At 45.0% G+C, this 25,079-nt stretch overlaps 1 protein-coding gene across 2 annotated transcripts; it reads right to left on the bottom strand.

Moving 5' to 3' along the window:
- Positions 1-216: 216 nt before the first annotated feature.
- CABLES2 (Cdk5 and Abl enzyme substrate 2) lies at positions 217-25,079 on the bottom strand. Of its 2 annotated transcripts, XM_072878818.1 has the most exons (10): positions 24,541-25,079; positions 10,230-10,301; positions 9,961-10,053; positions 9,147-9,224; positions 7,572-7,680; positions 6,759-6,924; positions 5,885-5,988; positions 5,366-5,472; positions 3,835-4,039; positions 217-3,366 (listed from the first exon to the last, which is right to left on the bottom strand). In XM_072878818.1, exons 1-10 carry the CDS (start codon positions 25,038-25,040, stop codon positions 3,226-3,228), a joined length of 1,575 nt encoding a protein of 524 aa, XP_072734919.1. In that variant the 5' UTR covers positions 25,041-25,079; the 3' UTR covers positions 217-3,225. The 2 variants fall into 2 exon arrangements, with proteins under 2 accessions (XP_072734919.1, XP_072734920.1); XM_072878819.1 differs by lacking the exon at positions 10,230-10,301.

The raw sequence follows: 25,079 nt of genomic DNA, 5'->3' as shown, positions 1-25,079 counted from the left end.
CGCCGCTGAGGCGGCCCCGGGAGAAGGGTACCAGCGCCGCCGCTGCTCGGCCTTCGTCCCGCCGGCTTGCGGGGACCACGGGGCGGGGGGGACCCCCGGGCAGGGGGGGTGTCCCCTGCTGAGGGGCCCGACGGCCCCCGGAGCGGGCAGGAGCCCGGCGCAGGAGCAACAACCCTGACGAAAACCGAAAGACCATTCTGAAACAAGACGTTTGGTTACAAAACGTATATCAAAAGAGTTTTTATTTCACAGCATCTTAATTTCACAAGTTCATGGAAAGGGGAAGAAAAAAAAAGGAACCGGCTACAACTCAGACTTTTAAATAATGGCATAAGACAAAACCATAACTATTGTTTACATAAAAATGTACAGCCTCTTATCAAGAGAGTTCTCCGTGCCGAGTCAACGCAGCAGCATCCTTGCACGGCCCACGGCCCCAGACCACCCCTCGGCGTAAACCAGCGCTTCCCTGCCAAGCAAGAGGAGTTGGGGCTGTGAAAATGTAAAGCCAGCAGATCCATGTATTATTTTGGGTCCTACTTTCAGTTTATTAATTGGTAAGGTAGTAATTGTCCTTTGCCACACGGTGGCAGCTTTTAGGTGAAAAGATAAATATTCCCACACAGGACTGCAAGCTACACTCTAGAAAAAAAATCAACATATATACACACACAAGTCACCGTATCTCTGCAGAAGGACTGCTGCTGCACAGACACCACAACAGAGGTACTGATGTACAAGCCGCAGACTACGCCTCTGGACGGCATCAGCCCCAAACCCGCGCTCTACAGAGACATCGGTACAGCGTTCCCTCCACCGCGTCGTTTTTGGCCTGTGCTCCAAACAGCTTGTGAGCTCAAGAACACTGCACGTGCCCGAGCCAACGTTTAGGGTAACCTTAAGACAACATTCAGCGTTCTGTAATTTAATGCTCTTTATCTTAATTTGTTCTTCTGAAAGAGAAAGCAAAAGCTTGCCGTTTTATGACGTGAAACCATAGCTTCTGGGAGTGTAACTCCAGCCCAAACACCCACTGCAACTAGACAAACTTCCACTGAATAGAGACCGCAAAGTGTTGCAAACCAAAGTTTTTTTCCTTAGATGGTGAGGAAAGGAAAGTTAATTTTGTTACAGAAAACTCTTTATACACTAAACAGAAAGAAGTTCCTAGAGAAAGACATTTTCTGACTTTGTTCATACTAAGCAAAGTGTTTTACTATTTCTGGAGATACCGTGTGAGAAAGCTCTTTGCTCAGTTCTACCTCTTTCCCCTAATGACTTCAGGAAGCGGTGGACCGATTTAGTTGTCTTCACCACTGTTTGCTAATTCGAAGGCTCGTTATACACTAGATGTTTAGTACATCACTATTTCTTGCATGCAAGGACAGTTATATTCAGTAGAAAGTTTAACTAGTAGGCAATTTTTTAAACCTTTTGGAAGATAACTGGCAAGCTTATTGTCTAACTTATTAGCTACCATCTCACTTACAGAGACTGGAAAGTCCTTCTGTGTTAGAGAGAAGTCACAAGCATATTAAATTTTACACAAATAACTTGAAGCTACATACAGTTGAACACAGTTACAAAAGATTTGTCACCGTAATTATTATATATGAAAAATACATTTCGAGCCCTACTTAAAGAGGAAGGGGCTCCAGTAAAGTTTGCTGCAATTCTAATGAAGCCAAATTAGCTTCAGGCAAAACACAGCTGAAGAGTAAAGACTTAGCTGTGGTTTTGCCTACAACAACATTTAATACAAGGAACAGGAATTTACATTACTTTACATATTAGGTAGCAGGTCCCTTACCCCAGTACGAGGTCTAGTATTTCATTTAGGAGTCAAACTTAAATTACAGATTTCTCAGTCGTAATAGCCAAGCATCACTTTTGTTCCTTGCAAGTGGACACAGTTACTTGTATCATAATATTGCTTCAGAAAATGAACCCAAGAGCCAATATCACAGAAGGTTCCACATATAATCAGAGTTCATTCCCAACCCAGACATTTTAAAAATAAATGAAGGAATAGCCAATGATCAGAGAAGTTATTTAGCCTCTGTGTAAGCATCAGAGCACTACTGGGCACCAGCCGTGAAGTGGCTGTTCAGATGTGCAACAAATGCCAGTTTTATGAGGACCATCACAGTGATGCAACGCTTGGAAGAACAGAGTAAGAAAGTAGCATTTTAAATATTGAGCATGCTTTGTTTCATTGGCTTAGTTTGGCAGCAGTAGCTCTACTGACTTAAGTATATGCTCAGAGCACGTAAGACCATATATAATACAGTTGTACTAAAAAGGTGCTTATTTCATACTATGGAATACTGAAACAAAAATCATAAAGGATACATTTGACAGCAGATTGCTCTTAGTCAAGCGCTCATCTTTCATTGAAGAGTGAATTAGGATGGCAATCCCCTTGCTGCAGCTACCTTGCTCAACACGTGGTATTTCATGACAGATTTTCAAATAATCTTTTTAAATAAAATGTGTATTTCTAAGGTATTAATAGTTAACTAAATTGGAATGGAGTAATTTCAATCTTGCTACTTACAGCTCTATAGTATAGTATAGATGCCCTGTGTATCATTAGTGCAGATATACTGGAATTGTTTTCCTTATATGCAAGGCCAATGCAGGTAAAGAATAAATGCCTATACAAATTCAGGATTCCCCACTACATAACATAACTAACTTAAAAAGCACTGGTACCAGACCAGCCAGTTTTAGGCACATCTTTAAAAAAATAAAGTATGCATTTCATTAATGTAAAAATGCAAGAAGATTCTTAGAAACATCTGAACTTTATGGTGCACTGGAATGGAAGTGATGCTTCCTTTAGTTTCAAGGAATACAATAAAGGCTTAAAAAAAAAAAGAAACAATACCATAGTATTCTTATAGGGAAGAACAGTTTTAGTAAAACTGAGAAGATAAATAAAGAATAATAAGCAGCCATGAGAGCTGACTGGTGAATATTTGTGCTTTAAATGTCCAAAAGAAAATAAAGTTCAATAACTCTTCTCGTACCATCCCCCAGACTTGGCATACGTGTCCATAATGCACACCTCGACAGTTTAATAACACACCGCAGACTTCAAAACTCGCTGTAGCCATGGCAGGATGCACACAGCAGCACAGAAAGGCCAGCCACAACTCCACCAGCAGCGTTCAGTGATGCGATCCCCAGCGCCGCTGGCTGTCAGCTGGAACACAGCTTTGGTTAAGACTGTTGTGTAAGCCGTCTGTAATGAGGTAAAACTTGGTTTTCAGGAAGATAGAGAGCCAGTTCCAAAGCTACAAGGACAGTGAATTCAAAACCAATGAGATCTCTTCTGTTGAATCTGAATCTCTCTTCTAGTTTCTATGATTGTAATAAAAAAAAAAGAGGGGGAGAAAGAATCCATTAATCCACAAGATACCAACGCACTGTTAGATTAAGTCAGCATAAAACAGGAGTCAGTGATGCATGGCCAGAGCTGTTCCTCCAGGATCAAAAGTGTTGCCAGGGATCAGACAAGTAAACCAGCTTATCAGCTCAGCTGTGACACCCACACAACAGTTACATACGTTTGCCTGAGAAACAGTAAGTGCAAAAATAAGCTCACTGTAGGATCGGTAGGACATTAGACTGCGCCAGTCAGGTACTTTTAATGAATTAAAAAAAACCTCAAACCATCAAGGAAGAGCCCTAATGAGACATAAAACTGACTGAAAGAGCTGGTCTTAAATGCAGACATGCACTGCTAAGCCTTGGCTTTAACCTTTGTCTTGTTCTATGAGCTAGAGAGAAGGTTTTGACAACACCTGAAACAAGTCTCACAGTACTTACGTCTATAAGGTGTTTAACTTCGTGTTTCCTGAGATCACTGCTGATCTTGGCTGCAAGCAGAACGCAAGCACCAGCACACAGTTTGCGGTTCTGTTTGTTGAGTTTGCCTTGGAGGACGAGCTTCTCAAAGTAAACATAAGCCATGGAGACAGTAACCGGCTCCAGATTGCACTCTTCACTCAGGTTCCGCATCTCTCTCTTTAAACTGGGAATAAGAAAAAAGACACCCTCTCAAACATGACAGCTTTTATGAAATGCTCTAGAAACACTGCAGCATGGGAACTCAGAAGAGCATACGGGCAAGACGCCTATTTGGAAAACTGTGATGACTATTATCCTAGACTGAAGAAGCCCAGCTGGCAGCAAGCTGGAGCTGATGCACAAACTGATTTAACCTGGCTGACATCTACTGTGGAAGAACACTTCCACATCTGCCCATAAACACCAGGGGCTTAGCTGCCCCACTGACACAGGCTACTGCTGTATGGGTCGGCTCCCAAACTGGTTCGTGATTCATATAATGAGTGAACTACCCTGACCTACAGAATACCACATCAAAGCCGTGCGGATCACAGCAGTTGCTGCGTAGAGTCCTGTCTACTACACACCTCGCGGAAGAATGGGGTCTGAGGGGGAAGGCAGACTGGTTTACATGCTTCCCACAACAGCTGGCCCTTCACTTCAGCATACAGGCAGACTTTATGGTGGATGCTACCTCTCATGGCTGCCATCCATGCTACACCTGCAAGAAGATATCTGTGCAAGCACACTATTTAAAACAGCTACAAAGTGGAGTACGCAGGACACTGGCAGAACACACCCTGACTGAGCAAGCCTTCCACTCAGAGTCAATAGCTACACATAGCCCTGGTGATTCAGCAGGATAGCGTTTAAGCTGGCTATTTCAGAAGGCCTCGACTGCATTAACCACCATGTGACACCAGCAAGATTACAGCTCTCGGGAGGCACAACAGTGCATCTCGCTGATGAGTGGCCAGATGCATTTCCTGGAAGATTAGGAATTCTGTGGGGCATAGTTCTGCCTTCATGAAATGCTTTTCTTTATCGAGACTCCCCACACCTAACACTCTTCTTTATCCTAGAATCTTGTTAGAGTCCACGATCATCAGCGAGTCTGGCAATTGAAACGCGAAAATAGCCAGAGGGTCCAGAAGGACAATCCAGTTAGAGTGGGCTGCGCTACAGCCAAACAATCAGGTTACGAGTGTTTCAAGGCTAATGCTGCTTCACTGTTAATTGGCTATGAGCGTTTGTACACCACAGTTGGTGAAACAAAACCCTTTTAGGCTGAACTATGAAAAGCAACTGTTACCCTTTCTCAACATCCTAAACATTCCTGTATGGGGCTGTCATCCTACAGGCAGCTCAACTGGCAACAAGAGATTAGTGTTTAATCATATATACTATTAATAGATCTAGTAATACATCTAGTATTTGCTCCATACAAGTGGAAGATAAAAGCAGCCTTGTACAGCGTAGATGTTCTCATTATTCAATACTTGTTTCTCACCTCCTAATTTTGCTCAGTGTCAACTTGATGTGAGGAAACTTCTCTCTAAAGGTTTCATTCATATCCTTTTTAAGGTCCGAGGGTTTCACATATTCTATGACTGTAGTCTGAAACACAAGAAGCAAAATTTATCATTTCTCTTGTGAACAGTACTGACAGCCAAACAAGTCTTCCAAAGACACTAATGCAAAGGCAAACCTGAGTTTTATTATTCACAATTTAACATTTCTATAATGTCCTAAGTAATAGACCGTGTTGAATCTCAACCACAGACAAAATCTTAAAAAAAACTAGTAAGCAAATGGTTACAAGAAGCACATGACAACATGGAGATACATGGCAGGTTGGTCCTCAACAAGCTGAGTGTACAAACCCAACTATTTATATTTTTCCTAATCAATTCTCAAAAAGCCACAACTTTTTCTTCCTGGAGGAAGTCGTCTTCCTTGAAGAAGTTTCTTATAGAAGGATCTTCCAGGCACTCACTCACTCCCCTGTTCAGGTATGCCAGTCACTCACCATGTAAGAGGCAAAGATGAGAACACGTTTATGTTTTCCACAGGGCCATTGAGGATCATCCAGAAGATTTGGATCATATTCTGTGGCTTCCCCAGCTTCACTTCCTGAGTGGAATGAGGAAAGCACAACACTGGATCATAAGATACAGGGCTTTAAATTCCCTGTTTCCTCTTTAGAAAAGTTTTCAAACAGCAAACATTAGAAGTGTTGGCAGACCCCATAGTACAGGCAAACTGCAGCTACAGTCACCTGTTTGCGTTCCATGAATGCACCAGTCAGGTATTAGAATTATTAAAAAACCCACACGCTCTTTCTCCAGCATGTGCCTGACGCACCATTTTAGACTTAGTACAAACTAAATTTGTCATCCACAAATATGCACAGAACACAACTGCACAAGACTGAATTCTTTTGCCTATACTCTGATCTAGCAGACAGCAGAGCTGTCAGGTTTGCTCTTTTACACAAGAGAAGAGATTCTTGTCACAAACTCTTTGGCATATGCATTGTTACTGTGCTAGAAGGCAAGGAGGACCACCTGTACCTATGTACACCAGATGTTTCTTGTTGAGTAATATAAAATTTCACATTTCCAAGGAAACAGCTTTGAGCTCCTTGAATTGCATAAACAGAACTAGCCCAGATATACAAAGGACGTAAGGAACATGTGCAAGTCTCAGTTTTAAGGCTCATCATTTATACCTCACTAACAAGCCTTCTTTGCTAGGCTGTGCTAAAAACAGTTTCATTCCAGCTGCAGCACATCCTTCCTAATAATGCACTTTACCATTTGCAATTGTTTCAGACAAATATATTCCTTTAATGTTTTTCTGCTGTGTGCACAAGTGGTGACAAAGCTGACAGCTGTCCTTACCAATGTCTGTTCCTGCTGGTATTGTTTTTGCTGTCACAGGTTTATATCTTGATCCAGGAAGACTCCGTGAAGCACTAGCTCGACATGAGGGAACAGCACTATGGCTGTCAGCTTTGCGAACAACCAGGGCATTGGTTGGATACAAGAATTTTGCATAGGACACAACCTTAAAGAAGAGAAAGTTGTAGTAGTTATAGAGGAAAATTTATGGAAAAGCTTATTTCCAGAAATCTAGGATTTTCCAACTCAGAGGGTCCCCTGGAGTTTGTATTTGGGAGTGGGGACCTTGAAACTGTGGGACAGGAGGAAAGGGAAAAGTTGGATGAGGAATGCCTTGCTTCCACGACTTCAGTATGGAAGTGTTGTAGAAGATTTGGTGGGGTGGCAAAGAAAAGGGAAGAATCACATCAGTAAAAGTCTGGCAGTATATAAATTTAACTAAAGAGGTATAAATTTGCCTATATTTCTATCAAAACATCACTCACATGTTGCCTAAGATACCAGAGTCAAATCAATTCTCCAGAAACGGAGGCAGAAGTGATCATGGGCTTCAACAGCCTCCTCAGAAGAAGCTTTATCACAAGCCAAACATTTCAAACTTTAAGGATCAAAACAAACTTCCACTGCTCTGAAAAGTTACAGCTCTCAATTTACGCAGTGCTTTGCCATCCACAAAGTGATTTGCCCCAGCATGAAATGGTCCCAGGGTGAAAGCAGCCAGCTCACCCACCCGCTGCCCCCGCCTCCAGTCAGTGGTTTGGTCATTGGCATTACAGATCAACAGACAAAAAAAACCCCAAAACCCCTCCTTACCTTGCCATCAGCACCCAGCTCTACTCCTTCCAGTCCAAGCACCATCTCAGTGGAGACTGAAACTCCCCCAGAAGGATGTCGTTGCTTCTGTCCTTCCATTTTTAGATCACTAAATGCAGGTAAGAAAATGCACTATTGGAAAATGCAGCATAAGCCCAGCTTCCTCTATGGTAAACACCAGGTCAGAGTTCTATGTGAGAACCATGCAATCCCTCAATCCCATCTCCAAGAAAGCATTAATTTTTAAGTACTCTTTTGAAAACTTAGAGATGTTCATTAACTGAAGAATCAGATTTCATATCATTTTAACTCAAATCTGTAACAATATATCTAGCAAATGTAAACTTTTTTTAATATGGTCTTTCTGCATAAGACCGTACCATTCATTAACAAACTAATGCTTAAACACTTAACAGCAAACGTGATTTATATTACTAGTTTTCCAGGATCAGAAACTTGCCTTTCAATTGCAATTTTCCAACCACTGCGCACACAAGCTCAAGTTAAGAATTAAGGCTGCTAGCAGAACTCTGCTTCAGCGATGGCAGCATGCAGCTTTGTCACCTACATTCCAACGTGAAAAAGCAGCTTTCCATTGAAGAACTGCATTGCCAGCTTACACATAAGCAGAACGACACAGAGCTCAGAACTGCTCTAAAATAGCTCCGGTGACCTTGCTGCTTTTCTATGAAGTGAGAGAATATTTTCCCACCAACTATTTTTATGGCAAGTGTATTTGCATACAATATAATTCCCACCACTAAACATCCGTTTCCTTTGTCCATAAGTTATGTACAGGACACAAGTGACAACACAATTGTTTCGCCAAAAGTGGATTAGAATAAAATTAGTATTTTCTATGGTATATTTGTAGATCATAGACCTTCACAGAATCAGCTTAGACTTCACAAGGGACTGAGCAAAGCTGCAGGGAAATGCAGTTAGCAGGCTTGGTTTCTCATAAGTGATCATATTGACAGTTCTGTACAAAAATGTAGTACAAACACTAAAAGCAGTTTCCATCAGTCTAAACTGTTTCTGTTTTTCTTAGACTGCAAACAGTGACATTCATGGCTTAGAGCTGAAAACCAGAAGAGCATCTTAAACTTATTTAGATGTAACTTCACTATAAAACCTTGAAGGTTTCCAGTAAAGGCAGCAGCATCCTTCCTTGATGTTCTGTTTGCTTTTTTGCTGACACAATTGTTTGTTGCACTAAAGACAGTTGATTTCTGACCACTTTAGGAGCATAGGAAATCCTACACAGCAACACATCACATCATCTGTTCAAAGCTGGTTTCGGGGATTTCACAGGACTGGAGTGCTTTAAGAATGAATAAACACTTGAAGAAAAGCCTACCTTCTCCACTATTCTTCTCTTGGAGTTTGAATGAACACGTTGACACTGTGGCAATGTCCGATTTTACTGCTCTGCTAGCAAGCTCTTGTCCTTACACATAAATGGTAATTTAAGTTCACCTGCTTCAAAGCAGGAGACATACACCATACTAATTTAAAAAGATCTTTTGCAAACAATAGACCAGACATTTCACAAAGCAGTTAAAGATGACTCACCTGATCCGTAAACTCTCCCCGTAAGGTAGGATAGAAAAAGCCACACACAGTGTTCGTTTAGCACAGATTAACACTATTCTGTAAGTAGAGGGGAAGAGATCAGGATAAGAATTAAGATTCAGATGTTACAAAGCAGCTTCTTATGGAACACGAACACAGAACTCCCCTTAAATTGCTCTGTAAGTCACACAGATACTGCTATGGATTTTATGTTTTCAGGAAGCAGCACAAAAGCAGAGGTTTCATTCTGACCCTGTAGGTCCTTAGAGCCAAGTTCTGCATCAAACCCCAGTGTTCAGTAACTGCCATCACCTTGAGAGCTCCTCAGAGGAGATCCTAGTCTTTAAATATGTATCTATATTTACGTAATTTTTACATGAACCTTGTGAAAAGATGTAGATAATATTTTTACATTTAGATGAAGTCTCACACCTCTATTAATAATAAATATGAACACGGCCCCCCCCTTCTCTTCTGCCCAGCAACTATGAGCCAAGAATTTGGCTAAACCAAGCCACTCTCCTTAAATCCTCCTCAGCTCTAACCTCTCTGTGTGCTGGAGATAAGGGTGTTAGAAGAGAATGATTTAACCTCCTCAAAGCAGGATGGCAGAACCATCAGAATATTGCTGCAGATGTAGCAGATATGAGCACCTACTGCCTTCGATAGAAGTATGTATAAAATTAACAAGATCCCAAGGACATCACCTTATTCCCACTGACGTTCAATGGCTAATGGCATTGAACTAGAGTCTACTGCTGAGCACATCCTATGTCACCTGAGTACAGGGGGCACCTTGTTCTCCAGAAGTTACCTGCTGTTCTTGGTGTCATACTGCCTCATGTTCTTGATGAAGTGCATCTTCTTCAAACTTTTGTGTCTCGGAGACCCAGATATATGCTTGGTTCTGCAATTATAAAAAAACCACCACCTGTTAAGCACTCTGAAAAAGAGTCATGCCAGTTGTATGATCAGATGGCAGCACGAGCATGCAGGACCTCAGATATTGGCGTGGAAGAGGGTGCAGGGAGGAGAGGACTGCATGCAACGAGTTGAGATTAATGCTGCTTTTGAAAAAAGTACCTTCGTACACTGGCATATTCCACTATGTCTTCTAAAAAGTCTAGAGAGCAGCGCTGGGAGATAAAACGCCTTCTGTAAAATGTACAACACCACGAAGAGTGAACAATATTAGTTCATGGCCTCTGAGTTTATGAACTGCAACAGATCTATGAGCTCTTAGGACAAATGGCAGGGGTTTTTTGATTTTTTTTTTTTTAATTGGAAGAGTGCTTAACTAAGAGTTTCAAGTTCCTAAAAAGGCCAAGAACTTGTCTCCCCCTCCAGGACCCTTGAAGTACATATTTATACCAACTTCATTAACAAGAGCATTCACTATCTTCAACACATAAGAACACCTACCCAGAAGTTAAACACCTAAAAAGCTTCCAAATACTCATTTAAAATCTTACAAGAAATATTGCAAAAAGCCCCCCCCGCATCAAGGCAAGGGTAAAAGTCATTTTATATCAATCTATGGACAGATACAGGTATATCTGTGTGATGACCAAACATCTGTGTGTATTCTCGATTCAGAACACAGTCGTCTCCGGCCGCAGGAGTCGGCAGACTGAGAGTCTATGACAGTAGCTCAATAAAATTGACAGATCTCTCCAGAAAACAATACAGGGCTATCAGAGGAAGCAAAGAGTATTCAGTACCCATCTGAAATCCCCGAATGGAAGATGCAAGGAGAATAACAGTAGGAATCATGTTAGTTAGTGTAACAGTAATAGCATATTACATTTAAGCAAAAAAAATACACCTTGCCAAAGTAAGATACATTACTATTGTCAAAGTCAAGTCGTTCTTTGTTGGTAGAGCTTTACAAATGAATTGTAAAACTATGACTGCAATTTCCATAGGAACAACGCACACAGATTCAACTGCCACCAGCAAAACACTGACACAACTATTAGATTCCATATTTTCTGCTTTTGTTTAAGCATACATCGTGTTGCATTTTTAGCACAAGCTACATGCACTCAAGTCCAAGGTTTTCTTCCAAAGTGACACAGTAACTCAACTAATGGACAATACCTCCATGGAAGTCAACGTAAAAGCAACATGAGACTAAAGTTTGCAGGACTCTGGTTTGATAAACTCTACTTTTGGAAAAAAATTCAAAGTTTAAGCTGCATCAGAGCTCTAGCACCGATGAGAGGCCAAACTGCTCAGACAGACCAAGGCCAGGCTCTCATGCCTGGAAGTTAACATCCAACACCAAGCAAAAGCATGGCACCTTGGGTTGGTGTGGGGGGGAGGGGGGAAGAGAGGTCAAGAAAAATGGGATTTATTAATTGCTAACAGCTATAGAAAAGTTTTTATACAGCAAAGCCATTTACAGCTTCAGTTGATTAGGCACTGGCCCAGGTTGCCCAGGGAGGTGGTGGATGCCCCATCCCTGGAAACATTCAAGGTCAGGCTGGACGGGGCTCTGAGCAACCTGATCCAGTTGAAGATGTCCCTGCTCTTGCAGGGGGGTTGGACTGATGACCTGTAAAGGTCCCTTCCAACCCAAAGCATTCTATGATTCCATGGTAAAGATAAAAAAAGCTAGTTAGGATTTAAGTCTGGTCTTGAAGCCCAGCACTTCAGGATTTTGAAACAGGCTGGCAATCTGCTAGTCCGAGTGACTTGCCTTTCCTCCTCCCAGCCTGAGCTGGGTAAGAAACCAAACCACCCTATTTTGTTGCTACAAAAGAGATACACCAGAGTTCTGGACGCGAACAAAATCTGGCTGCTTTTTCTTAAGCATGGTGTCCAGAAACGCAAACTGTTCAAGTGACAAAACAGGTGCTTTCACCTCTTTTCCCCCTTCTTGCAAGTTATTTCTTCTTTTCTGAGCTACTTGGAGCTCTTGCCAGAGCTGCCTGCCAAAAACTGTGCCAGCGAGACATGGCAGTTTCACTCCACGTGGCACATCGCTGTTACAGGCAGCGTTGCCAATGCACAGGACTTGATTTAAAATTACGGATTTCCACAACAAGCAGATTACCAGTAACAGGAGCATTTGCCCCTCTTGCTTCAAGCTATAGCAGGAACACAAAAACCAGCACTTTAGAAAAGATGGTGTTCTGGTATTCTTCCTTATACATTGACATAAACATCACTTAAAACTGCTGATCTGCAGGCAAGCATCTGCAATAAGGTCTCTGAAGTTATTCCTGTAGATGTACACACCAACGTTTATCTAGAGGTTTTGCAAAATGACACTTCAATCTGAGTATTCCTGAAACCAGGTTAGTTCTCCATTCCTCATCGCAAATTCAAGAGAAACAATTTACCATTTTCTCTAGGTCTTCAAGTACATAAAGAGAATGAATGCCAAAGTCTGCTTACAATCTCCTTAATGAAATATAATTAGTGAATTTTCCTTTGAATTTGTAATAATTCAAATTACAGTGAATTTGTAATAATTTATACTCCCATATAACACTATTTTTTCCCCTAGAAAGAAATTGTCTTCAGATTCTTAGCAGTGCTGCTCAGGCATTCTTAAAAAAGGCCACAACTCAAACAGGTAGGAGGATGAAAAGTTAGTGTCCCTTTTTGTAAACACAAGAGAGGTAAATCCTCCCACAGGACTAACACCTTCAGTCTTGCTGGAGACTGCCTCCTACAAATCAACAGCTATTAAGGGTGCTACTGAAGAACACTCATGGCACAGCTTCAACACCCTTCACCAGCACTTCAGTTTTAAATTTATTTTTTTTCTTTTTGCTTTTCAGCAAGAACTGCACAAGAAAGTTGAACGCATTCACATACACATGGTTCTCCAGTCTACTTTGGCATCTATCCTGCAATAAAAACCCCTTCATGAAATGTGGAGACCAATCTCAAACCTCCTGGCATGAATGCAGTTGGTAACGTCCCCAGTCTTCCTCCCCTCCTGGGGGAAACCTGGCTGGATGCAGGCAAAGATGCCACGTGTGGTGAGCAAAGGGGAAACACAGCTAACACCAATGGTACAAAAAAAGCACGTGGTTCTGTAAAAGGATGCCGTGTAAGTAGCTGGATGGATTGGGAGAGCCATGGCTAGACCCTCACTAGCAACTCCGCAGTGCTGTAGGTGCAACTGCCCTTGGGGTCAATGAGGGTGTGCTCACCACCACGGTGGAGACCCATCCGGAGCGTTACACCTTCTGAACACCGCCTCGTTTTCTCAGTAACAGGGACAAAAGTGACAAACACCTGAACCTGCCGCTCTGTAAGAGCATATCTGGAAGTAAAAACCTGCTGCAGTGAAGGGAAGATTGTGCCCCTTGACTCAAAACCACAATGACTCATCCCCACTCTGCCAACAGGAAACTTCATTTTTAGCTACGCTTGTAAATAATATTTTCTGTCCTCAAGTGAAGCTGTCACCTTGGAAGAATCCCAGATGCTAAGCAAGACACTCTTCAAGTCTCAAAACACGGTGTACATAAAGAGGTCTCACTAATCCAGAGTACCCAAAACAGTTTGTATGCTCCAGCCAATGTTTTACAGCAACGCAGCTCCCTCCCTGCAGTCCAAGAGAGACTTGCTAGATTCCCCAGCACGACTAATGTATAGAACTTCTTTATTAGGTAGCGCAGTACTTGGAGTAGACTGCAAAATGTAACACTTGGAGTAGTCTGCGCATGTTGTAATATATACACACACATATATATACTTTCTTTAGTTTGAATGCTCTTCTCATGCAGCCAATCCACACGTCGACAATAGGCAGCACAGGATCGCTTCAGCGGCTGCTAGCTTCAATTAAAAAATGCCGAGTCACATACCCTGTGCCAAGGAGCTTCACCTAAGATAACACAACCTTCTTGCTTGTGGTCTGATCCACTGGAATTCAAAGGATTTTAAGTAGTTTACACAGAACGTTTATTATCAAATGCAACCAAAATACTAAAACAGAATACCAACATCTGTACATGCACTGCAAGGTACCTTACACACACCCGTACTGACATGCCACCTGACAATTAGAAATCAAAATATCCAATATTAAAATGTTAGAGTTCTGTGAAGCAGGCTGTAATTTCAACAGTATCCTAAAGAAAGGTCAAACGTGCCTGTTGGCCGATACCAGCTATTTCCTTGACAAGCTATAGAGGGTTTGCTTGTTTGTATGTCCTTGGCCAGGAGCTCACTTTCGGGTGCTTCACCGCCACTATTTCAGGAGCCAATAAAGCAGGATCCTCCCAGAACTTCAACATTAAACCCAGCAACTGCATTTACAGAGCCAGCACCTCCAAAGGGACCCACCAAGAGAGAACACACACACAGCACATGCTCAAAGATAAGGGCTATCAAGCAGAGGAATTCTGGATTACGCCTTAGCTTGTTATCTCCATGTGCACACACGGACACGCACAATTCAACACGGCTGCCGAATCCCTGATGAGCTAAACATGCACTTAAAAAAAGCCCACAAGAAATCTTGTGTTCAGATAAAAACCCAACAAATTATGTTCAGAGTTGCATTTTGACTCCCACCCTGGGAAGCAGTAGCCAGCCCACACATATATCTTTCCTGATGGATTTCCCACTGAGGAAACCAAATTTCTGAGTGCTTCCAGCTTCAGAGTTGTCCTCTTCTAGCCCTGCCAGCGTCCCACCGAGCGCTGGCAGAGAAACTCTCTGCAGAGGGTGAAGAACAACGGACAAACAGCACGCAGGATCCCCGGCCCTGAGGTTGACACAGCTCTTAAGTGTTCCCAGCAGAACAGGACACAGCTAAGAGCAATCTATGTATAGCACCGATAATCCCTACACGACCTGTCTTATGAATTGAAAGGAAAAAGCTGGTTAAGTCACAGCTCCAGATTAAAGAACGCTGACCTTCCTGATGGCTCGCCAACAGTATTTTCCCCCTTCCCACCCACGGGCTGGGCTACCTGCAGACACCCAAGAGGACAAGGGTAAAGTTTCAGGATGCTGCTGTAGTTGGAAGTGTCCAAGCTGACTGTTCTTTAGCAGATACTATAGTGGAATGCAAAAGAGATACTAACCCTGTGCTATCAGACATGGCTTCAGGCACAGGCAAGCCTCTTCCATGCCTGCTCCTGGGCCACCATGTCCTCTAAGGGACAGTGGGGCTGCCCTTTGGGCACCTCTGTCCCTGCTCAGCACTCCCAGGCTCTGCAACAGCCCTCATGAACCTCATTTTAACTTCTAATATTGGTCTTTAAATTGCAGTGGCCAATGATCTTACTTAAGCCACTGCGTGCAGCTGCCATTTGGCCATTTTGAAGCTTTTCTCTGTTTTGTCCTTCTGGTTCCTGCATGTCTGCTACAGCAGGTGAATGGACTGGCTTGTCTTGCTCCTTCCTGAAGGGTTATGTCAGAATTTTCTAAAATCTTACAGGGATTCTCCTCCCATCCCAATTAATCCCCACCTCTCACACAGACAGGTCTGCACTCTGAGCCACCCACACAGCCAGAGTTCATCTTCTGCCGTGACTTCTTATCCTCATCGCTTCCAGGATGGCCAAGCCCTGCGACACAAGCGTTCAAAGATGCTGCAAAAGCCCGTCGGTAACGTGACTTGAGACCTCCTCCAGCCAAAGGGACTGCCAGGGCAGATTTGTTTCGGATGGAGTCACATCCATCGCCCTTCTGCTGGGGGAAGGATGCCATGCTGCATGTGCCCACGCAGGCACGCACCCCCCAGGCACTGGGCTAAAATTAGCAGCAAGGCTTATATCCTCTGCTGCTCTTTAGCCATGTGTACTGCTAATAGATAGGTGGAATGGGGGAGGTGAAGAATTTTTAATTACTGCGTAAAATTAGGAGCTAATAGAATTTGGTTTCCTATTTCTCACTTGGAAGAGTTTTATTTTAATATGGATGTCCCTTTGTAAGGTCCTTTACAGGCCTCAGTATAATCACAGCTGTCAAGGGACTGAGTTATTAATATAACAAGGACAAAAATAATTTATTGGTTTTTGGAAGCACTAGCTTAGTAAGAACCGTCAAAGGTAATTTACACAAGAATCCAGATCCCAAATCCTGTTTACAATAGGAAGACATACCTGTCAGATTTGTTTTTCCAAGACGTATTTTAAAGATTAAGCTGTATCGTTTTCCTTCCTTATGGGTGAGCCAACAACCCACTATGAACTGTGTTTCAGTTTGACCAGGTAAAATACTGGCATCGAGGGATTAAGAAAACCAGTTCCAGTTTTTAAGCTTAATTTTTTGCAACTGCCATTACTTATGCAGCCCAGGAGACATTTACTGTTTTCAGGCTTGCATTTCAGAGCGTACGGGTGTGAGCATCCCTATTCTCATACCAGTGCCCCCATGCCTCACCACCCTCAGCGCTTACCTTAACGAGTTTCCTGCTCAAAAGCAGATTGAGTACAGCTCACCAGTAGCAACAAGTTCTCAGTAATTAAAGCCAAAAGAAATCAGAGACCACATTTATACTGAATCACCTTCAAAACAACGTATTTGGTGAAATAAATGACTTTAATGAAGTGCCCAGCACCGAGCAAGCCGTTTTCACAGATAGATGGTTTCAGCTCTGATGTTCAATAAGAGGCAGTGGCAGAAAGAACACCCTGCATAACCGACAGTAAGCATGCAGCTAAGTGCTCCTTCTTTACAAAGTCAGCTACTCACTGTTTTACGGCACCACAAACGTGCAGTTTGGATTGCAGGCCACCGTCCCAGGAGTTCCTTCTGACATTTGTTTAAGTATCAGACTGCCAGAGAATAAATACAAGTCTCACAGCAGGGCTAGTTTAAGTTATTCCTCTGGTAATCTTCATTTTAAAGAGTAAACCCAAATTAGCCACGTGAGCATGGGAAGTAGTTTTATGCTTCAGAGCAGGTCCCTCCGTGAGACCTCAGGATGAGGAGGGAGGCCCAATTCCTTCACCTTTGTGTTCTTATTCAAGGTTTGTTTGCAAAACTGAAGAGGCACCAGGGGCTTTCCTGCAGGTCCCAAACAGCCAAGAGAAAATCCTGCACTCCTCAAACACCAGTAAAGCCACACACAAGGAAAAGAATGTGTCATGCAGCCTACGGGACAGACAAGAAGGAACAAAAATGAAGTATAATTTGAGTGAAGGTGGAGGCAGAGTAAGTGGGAAGCTCACGAAGCCTGGAGAGTTTTAAATACTAACAAGGAAAGAAATGAGATACTCCTCACAGCGGCTGCTACTTCACTGCTGATTCACAACCACATATGATTAAGACCTAATGCTACTAAGAAATGAGCTTTGTATCCATTGTGTTTCATAAATGACATTGTTTTGGTGCTAAGAGTGTTTAGACAATCCAAGGATAAAATAATGCCTTCCAGTAAGTATTATGAAAGCCATCTGTTGCAAGAGAACCACCAAACCAGATGCAAGGTTTGCCATGCCCAGAGTCCACTCCTAAAATCCCTGCTGCTTCTCACAAAGCAAATTGGACGTGCTGGCCAGGACAGAACCAGTAACTGTATTTCTCCAAGTTTCTATGAGTTTCTGGAGGCATTCCTAGCTCACCAACCTGGCTCCCTCTGTGCTTTGTGCTCTGCTCACCAAGCACTGAACCGCTGAGCAAAACAAGCAAGTGAAATGCAAAGCATGTCCTTGATAACACTGTGGGCATTATGCTAGAAATATTCATGCACTTCCCTGAGAGATGATGCTGTCATTTCATTATGTGCCTTGTTAAAATAAAAGCCTTTGGCACAATAAAACTCACAAGTTAAAAAAAAGGAAAAAAAAAGAGAAGCTTTTAACTGGGAAGGAGAAGAAAATTCAAAACAGGTGACTGGAGGAAACCAAGTCAAAGAAAGTTGAGAGGTCTCCCAGTGTTTTTATGGGCATTTGGTTCTTCCCACCGCAACATCCATCATCCCCTCCAACCCACAATCAAGAGGTTGTAGCCTCACCAGGGCAAAATTTTATGCTTAAATTGCAGCGACCACAACAGAGCAAGTGCAAGTCTGTCCATGCTGTAGAGCAAGCAGCTTTGGCTGCAGTTCAGCCCGTGCCGTGGCTGGCTAGCAAACGAAATGGCTACCCAGCTCCGAGGCAGGTCTGCAGGCTACGCTGAGCTCGGGTACCACCACGCTGAGCGAGAGCTGGCACAAGAGGAGTGCTCCCTGGAGAAGGTGGCTGCTGGGAGCCAGGGCGTTCAGAGCTCCTGGGATCACAGCCTCAGGCAGCAGGGTCAGCTGGCAGCAAGCTTTTAGTTGTAAAGACTCAATACATCTCACGAATCAGAGGGCTATCTCCTGAAACACTTCTGCTTCGCTCGCACTTATGAGACCAGTTAAAGGTTCTCCATTTAACATCTTTTTCAGAGGTTAGACTATAATAATTTACAGTAAGTTATATATACACAACAGCTATAAACCAAAGGTTAGGAGTTTAAAGCTGTGCATTCGAAGAGTTAGCGTGACAGAGCGGCTTTAGCGAGCTCCCTCCATCTGCAGGCACCTGCTTTATCAACAATACCTCCTGCTCATTAAAGAATCCAAATTTCATTCTGCTCATGTGCACGTCAGATTGTGCATTTTAAAACTCAAGCTACAGAGCCAGAAGACTTCAGAACAACCTTCAAAAGAAGGCTCAAAAGCATCTTCAAGCTTGCTCAGCCTGACAGCCTCACAGCTTTAACTGGTTGACAGATGGAAAAAGGAGGAACACAGGACAGCTGAAGCTAAGTCTTCAAGATTTAATATAACTAAAAAACACATACTGCAGGAAAAAAAATATTTAACACAATTTTGTGCGAGTCACTTCCCCTCCCTCCACCCTTTTTTTCCCCTTCTAAACCAAACAAACCATACCCAAACCCAGAGCAGAAGAGCTCATCTGTAGCTCAGAACGACTCTTTAAAACAGAAAGCAAAGATCCCTCCCTCCCTGCCTCATCCCACAGTTCATAGTAAATGGCAAAAAACTGAGAACTGCTAGTAACTCTTCCGAACTGGTTCAGTCACGGTGCCAGGAGCACGCAACAGCCCCGACAAAGGAGCTTCACCCCCAGCTAGGCGAGACAGCTGTCCAGTCGGATGGCAAAGCAGATGCAAGTTTGCACAGCCCATGTCTCTGCAATTATCAAGAAGGACTTTGGGGCTAAGCAAAATTATGCTAAGGAGCCCCGACAACCTAAACGTATCCTTCTCACCAACACCCTCAGCATACAGCTGCTCCTCAACATGAGCTTTGGGAGCTCCGAGTGCTCAGACTCAGCAGGAGGCACTTGTTCACCAGCTGAGATCCGGGGGGAGGAAAACAAGGAGGAGAGAGGAGATAACTATTTTAGACCATGAATCAAAGAAACAACATTTTAAGCCAGTACACCGAGATCCTGCAGACTTCAGAGTCAAGAGTTACGTTTGAAAATAATGGTCCAATAATGCTTGTGTTATTTTTCCTGACTCTAAGGAAGCTTGTAAAGTAAATCTATAGAAAACAGCTATGAACACTGTTCTGCTACATAAGGTTTTGGCAGTACCTTCAAGTCCACAGCAGAGGAGCACCAGGATAAGGAAGCTCTGGCCACAGCACTCCTACAGGACTTGCTTACTGGAGGTCTGAAACGGGGCCCCACCAAGTCCTCCCTAAAGTTAAGCTATTCAGCTTTCTACATTTCATTTGGTAACATTTTCCCTCTCAGCTGATGACTCGTTGACTTGAAGCAAGACAACATCATTCCAGCCACCCTCATTGCCTCCTGCAGAGAGGAACCGGGAGCAGGCAGCAAGGGAAAAGGAAAGGTGGAAACAGCACTTCCAGAGCATCCTCCTTCCTGCAGCATCCCGAAACCTGCTGCTGGGGCTCCTGCACGATTGCTTTGAAAAGCTGGTGAAACCAACTGCAAGAACAGTTAATTCTGTACAGACTCCTCCTGCCTGGAGATCAAAGTTACATTTAAAAGAGTCCAGAGGCTTTTAAAGAAGAGGTCAAATAACCTTGGTGTTAGCAGCGTTCAGGATTGTTTGACCCAGACCCATTCACAGTGGTGCACAAGATACAAGGACGTGGATTTTCTGATCTCCAAGTTTCCTGCTAGGCAGACAACTTACTACTTCTGATTATTATACCTGGCCAGGAATGTCAGCTAATAAATGCTACAGGCAGCTATAAATTATAAACATTTAATATTGGACACATGCAATCACCTGCAGTTGCAAATATGAGAGGAGAGCTGCCGATGCAAACTGTGCTTGCCGAGGAAGAGACTGCAGCCTTAACTTTTCAGCTGACTTTTAAGTAAAGTTCAGGTTTCGAATATGTTCATTTTCAGCCCTGAGCAGCACGTCCCAGTCTACCATTCACCTCTGAAAGGTCAAAACTTGCAGGCTCTGACAGATCTTGCTGCTTCCTGAAAAGCACCATGTGTGCTCAGGTTATTCCAAATAAGGCTTAGAAATAAAATGTTTAGAAGTCTTAGTTTTAATTTCATCCATCTCAACAAAACCTGTTTATTAGCAAAGGGTTTTTTTAAAAAAATATTTATATTTCTTGAACAGCAGCTAAGCTGACAGCAGGACAAAACACCTTAACCATCATAAGCATAAAAGCCTGACCAAGCATTTCTGCCATTCCACCCAAGGAACTAATTTGATCACACCTATGTCAGCAATCTGGCATCCAATTAACACTTAAAAGCAGAGTTGGTCCAAAGTGCTGCTGTTATCAACTACTGTTTAAACTCCCACCCTTAAAATGACCTAAATTAGCTCAGTCATTTCTGATTTATCAGCAGCCATGAACATTCAGTTCAGCTCCCTGACCACTGAACACCAAGGACATTAAAGCATCGGTTGCAAATAATTTAGGCTCTGTATTTATTCTTAGGCCCAGCAAAACGCAGCGAATGTATGGCAAAACCAGCTGCTTTACATTACACTATACTGAAACCTCAGAAGCACAAGCAGCATTGACATTCAGGGCTGTTGTTCCCATTCTTCATGCTTTCATAACCTGGCTATTTTCAGGGCCCTCTGTTATCTGTGTTTCCCCAGAAAGCTCGGCCAGTTTCAGACCCAGCTGCAGAAATTCATTAAAAATGTGTGAATGCCGATTTGTTCACTGTTTGCTGCCTCCCTCCACTGCTTTTTGAGGCTTGTTCTTTGAAAGAACAAAAGAACAGAGCAAGATGGAAAAGGAGAAGGGAGGAGGGATGGCAAGCAGATTAAGCAAGCTGGTATAACACAGCATTGTAATTCAAGATCCTGTAAACAGAAGACTCCTTAGAAAAACAAAAGTGCAAGGTTAAAGTCATTAAGTTTATAACACTCAGCCAGCAGCGCAACAAAACCAAGCCTCCAGATGGAACTGTGCCGCCGAGGGAGCGTGCACCGCTGAAGTTTCCATCCTGAAGAACCTGACAGCTACCGAGCAACTCCGAGAAACTCCACGTTACATCAGCTGAGCAGCTCACTTATTCCTTGCGCTGTACTGAAGACCCTGCCTGTTGCTAATGAGTAACCACCAACTCTAGCAGAGGTGCCGTCACAACCTGCCCGGAGCTACGCTGGCCGGTCTCATCAGCTTCTTGCAACTTCTCAATCAAGTCAAACAAGACCAAGTTTTGTAATAAAACTCTGCACAATGGAACGGCCAGTTCTAGATAAAGTGATCTCCATGGATGGGGGCAAGCCCCAGCGTGATGAAATCCCTGGGCACAGCACAGGACTGCAGTGGCACCAAACACGGACAGAGCGAACCTGGAGACCCTTCAGCCTGTGCTCCTGGTGCATTTAAGGGAGGCTCCACCGAGGGCAATTCAAAGCAGCTCTTGGCAGTGACTAAAAAAGGACTCTGAGGAGAGCAGCTGCCTTAAGTGGGCACCAAAGATTAGATGTCCAGAGTCACAGCGCAGATTCCACCTCCCCCTTCCCTCTGATGACTTCATACGCCTGTATGTACGCCTGTATTTGCACGATGCATGCAGTTAACCTATCCAGAGTAGCAACATTACTGTACAGCAAAATGATACCGATTCCTGAGTCCCAGTAAAAGAAAACCCCTTTTGCCATTGTTTGTTCATTTCTGAATCTTATTTTGGAAGCAGCATAACCACCACCGTCCTGCAGGGAAGAAAGTCCCCGAATCACTCTTCATGTATTTGCAACAAGAGGAGACACCGCTGTTCTGCAGGGATGAAGGGATGCTCTGTCGCAGAGCAAACCATGGAACTGTCCAGTGAAAAAATAGCACTCCAAGTCCCTCACCCTGCAAGTCACAGGTGAAATCGTAATTACAGAGGGATGGTCCACCTCACCCGCTCCTGTGCCCAACATGACTGGGAGTAGACATGTTGGGTCTAACATCCCCACAGGCAGCATAAAACTGGCCTTTTGTCAGAAGATGTGTGTATCTCCATGTAAAGATGTGGATCTTCTGCCTGATAGTTTCAGCAGATGTTCTCCACTCACTCTTTTCTTCTTTAAAGACAAAAAAACAGATGAATTCTCATTCCAAACCACCCTCATAAGCAGTATACAAAGTGATTAATGTAATATAATATACCCTTTCAGCCATCTCTTCCAAGATGAAAAGTCATGGCCTGTTTTGTCATTACTCACACAGAAGCCCTTTCATTCCTCTGAGTATCCTCCTTGCACTTCTCTCTACCTTTTATTTCCGATTTATCATTGTTTTCAGGTGGATCGATTAGAATTACAATAGTGGAACATAACATCTAAAATCACATGCCAAGGAAAGAGGCAGGAAGGACATCAAATGAGAAGATCCCACGAATATGCATTAAAGCGTTTTCTTACTGTCCTTTTGACCTGGCATGGCAAGGATTGAACCATTTACATGAACTCCAGTGGTCCAGAACTCAGTACGCACGGGCACACCGAATGTCACACCCACAGAGGTAACTGTGCTTGTAAAGCTCCTGATGCAAGACTCACCCTCAAGAGCTTTACGTCCAATATTAAAGCAATGAAATGAATAGCACAGCACCTAGAGCAGTGACTTTTGTGGACCAGGAGTGCTAAGAAGGAGCTGTGCCACAGCAACACCCTTACTTCAGGCTTTCCTGCACAACAAGCTGCATACAACAGTGCAACCTGTGCATACAGGACGTCCATCCAGCAGGCCCAGCTTCAATTTCTCCAAGTGAGGAAAGAAAGGTTTACAAGAAGGAAAGCATTACAAGAAGGAAAGCAATGACTGGTAAATGAGAGTTCCAGAAGGAAAAAACCCAGGAGGGACAACACACGAGAGGACCCCCACACCTCACAGTTACTTTTCTTTATATTCACTTGAACCTCCAAGTAGCTGTTTCCTGGGGATCAAGAGGACACCTCCACTGCAAGATATACACTGAAAGGGAACACCCATCAACTGCATTAGCAAAGCTCCCGAGCCCTAAAACGCAGACAACATCTCTGTTTCAGCTGCCTAACAAAGCTCTGGAAGCCCCTATAAAGACCATGTAGACTTAAAGCCTTTGATACTGCTCTGCCTATCTGCAGGCTCGGAGGGCCAGCTCACTTCACAAAGCTGTTTATGCAAGAAATGGCCTGAAAAGAGTTCCTTCAGAGCTCAAATCCCCAAGATCTGAGCACAAGCCCGCCTTCCAATAGATCAGAAAACCAACACTTTCGGGCTGATAGAATTCCCTTGGAAATGCAATGGTAATCCTGCACTGAAGGCCAGAACATCCTCCCCTGAGGCTGACTCAAAGTTCCCAGCACACAAGCATTTATTAATATACAGAGTTACTGCATAGACAAGCAGCAGAGACTGGGAGAAGGCACTACATCAGCAGTGTGGCCGTTGCACGGAGGAAGAGTCCTACCTAGCAATGACTCTGTCGGCTTCGTCTGGAAGCAGAAAAATGCAAAAACTGGGCTAGGGAAAAGCCGGAGGCAGGGTTCGGGATACCGCAGAACTGCAGCCAGAGACTCAGCGAGTGAAATACTCCGCAAATCCTCCTCACCAGGCACTCCCGCAGCTGGGGCATCCTCCGCACAGGCAGCCGTACATCCCCAGGGCTGAGCCGCACAGCCCGAGGCAGCGGGCAGGGCAGAGCGGGCAGCGCTCCCCGGCTGCCTGCGAGGCTCCATGCCCCGCCAGCCCCCGGGACCCCTCCGCCGGGCTGCCCCGGGGCAGGTGCCACCTCCCGGGGCGAGGCGACGGCGGGGCCGGCGCCGCCTCCCACGGCCGCTCTCCCCGGGGGCGGCCGTTTCCCATGCTCCGCTCCCCACCCCCCGGGGCCGCGGGCCGGGCGAGGGCCCTGGGAAAGTCCGGCTCTTTCCAGAGCCCCGGGGGGGGTCCCGCCGCTTCCCACGCCCCGCGGGGTCAGGGCGGCCCCGCCGCCGGCGCGGGGGTGTGGGGTGTGCGGGCTGGCCCGGCGTGCCCCGTCCCCTCACTCACCTCTGCCGCTGCGCCTCCAGCGCGAAGCCGCCGCCCGCCGCGCTCTGCGTGGGGCTCAGCAGCCCCGGGGCGCCCGGCTTGGCGGCCGCCAGCATCCCCGGCAGGGCGGGCGGCGCCGGGGGCGGCGGGCAGAGCGGGCCGCCCAGCAGCAGCTGCGGCAGGAAGATGCCCCCGCGGGTGGGGTCCGCCTCCCCCTTGGCTCCGGCGGTGGCGGCGAGGGGGGGGACGCCGGGCGGCAGCAGCAGGGCGGGCGGCGGCTGGCAGGCGGGCGGCGGGGACAACAGGCGCGGGGGGGCTCCGGCCGGTTCCGCCGCCGCCTCCTCCCCCTCGCCCGGGCCGGCGGGCGGCGGCGGTTTCTCGGCGGGCGGGCAGGGCGGTCGGCCGTCCAGGGAGATGTTGTTGAGGAAGAAGAGGGCGGCCTGCCGCCGCCGGGAGTCGCCCCGCTTCCGCGGCGGCGGCGGGCGGGGAGGCGGGGAGCCGCACGCCGTGGCCGCGGCCATTCTCCGAATGAGCCGCGACCGCCCGGGCGGGGCGGCTGG

Source organism: Ciconia boyciana, chromosome 14, assembly GCF_034638445.1.
Source record: "Ciconia boyciana chromosome 14, ASM3463844v1, whole genome shotgun sequence".
In the NCBI taxonomy this organism is placed as follows: domain Eukaryota; kingdom Metazoa; phylum Chordata; class Aves; order Ciconiiformes; family Ciconiidae; genus Ciconia; species Ciconia boyciana.
Note: the sequence above shows the minus strand (reverse complement) of the source record. Positions and strands in the feature narration are given on the sequence as shown.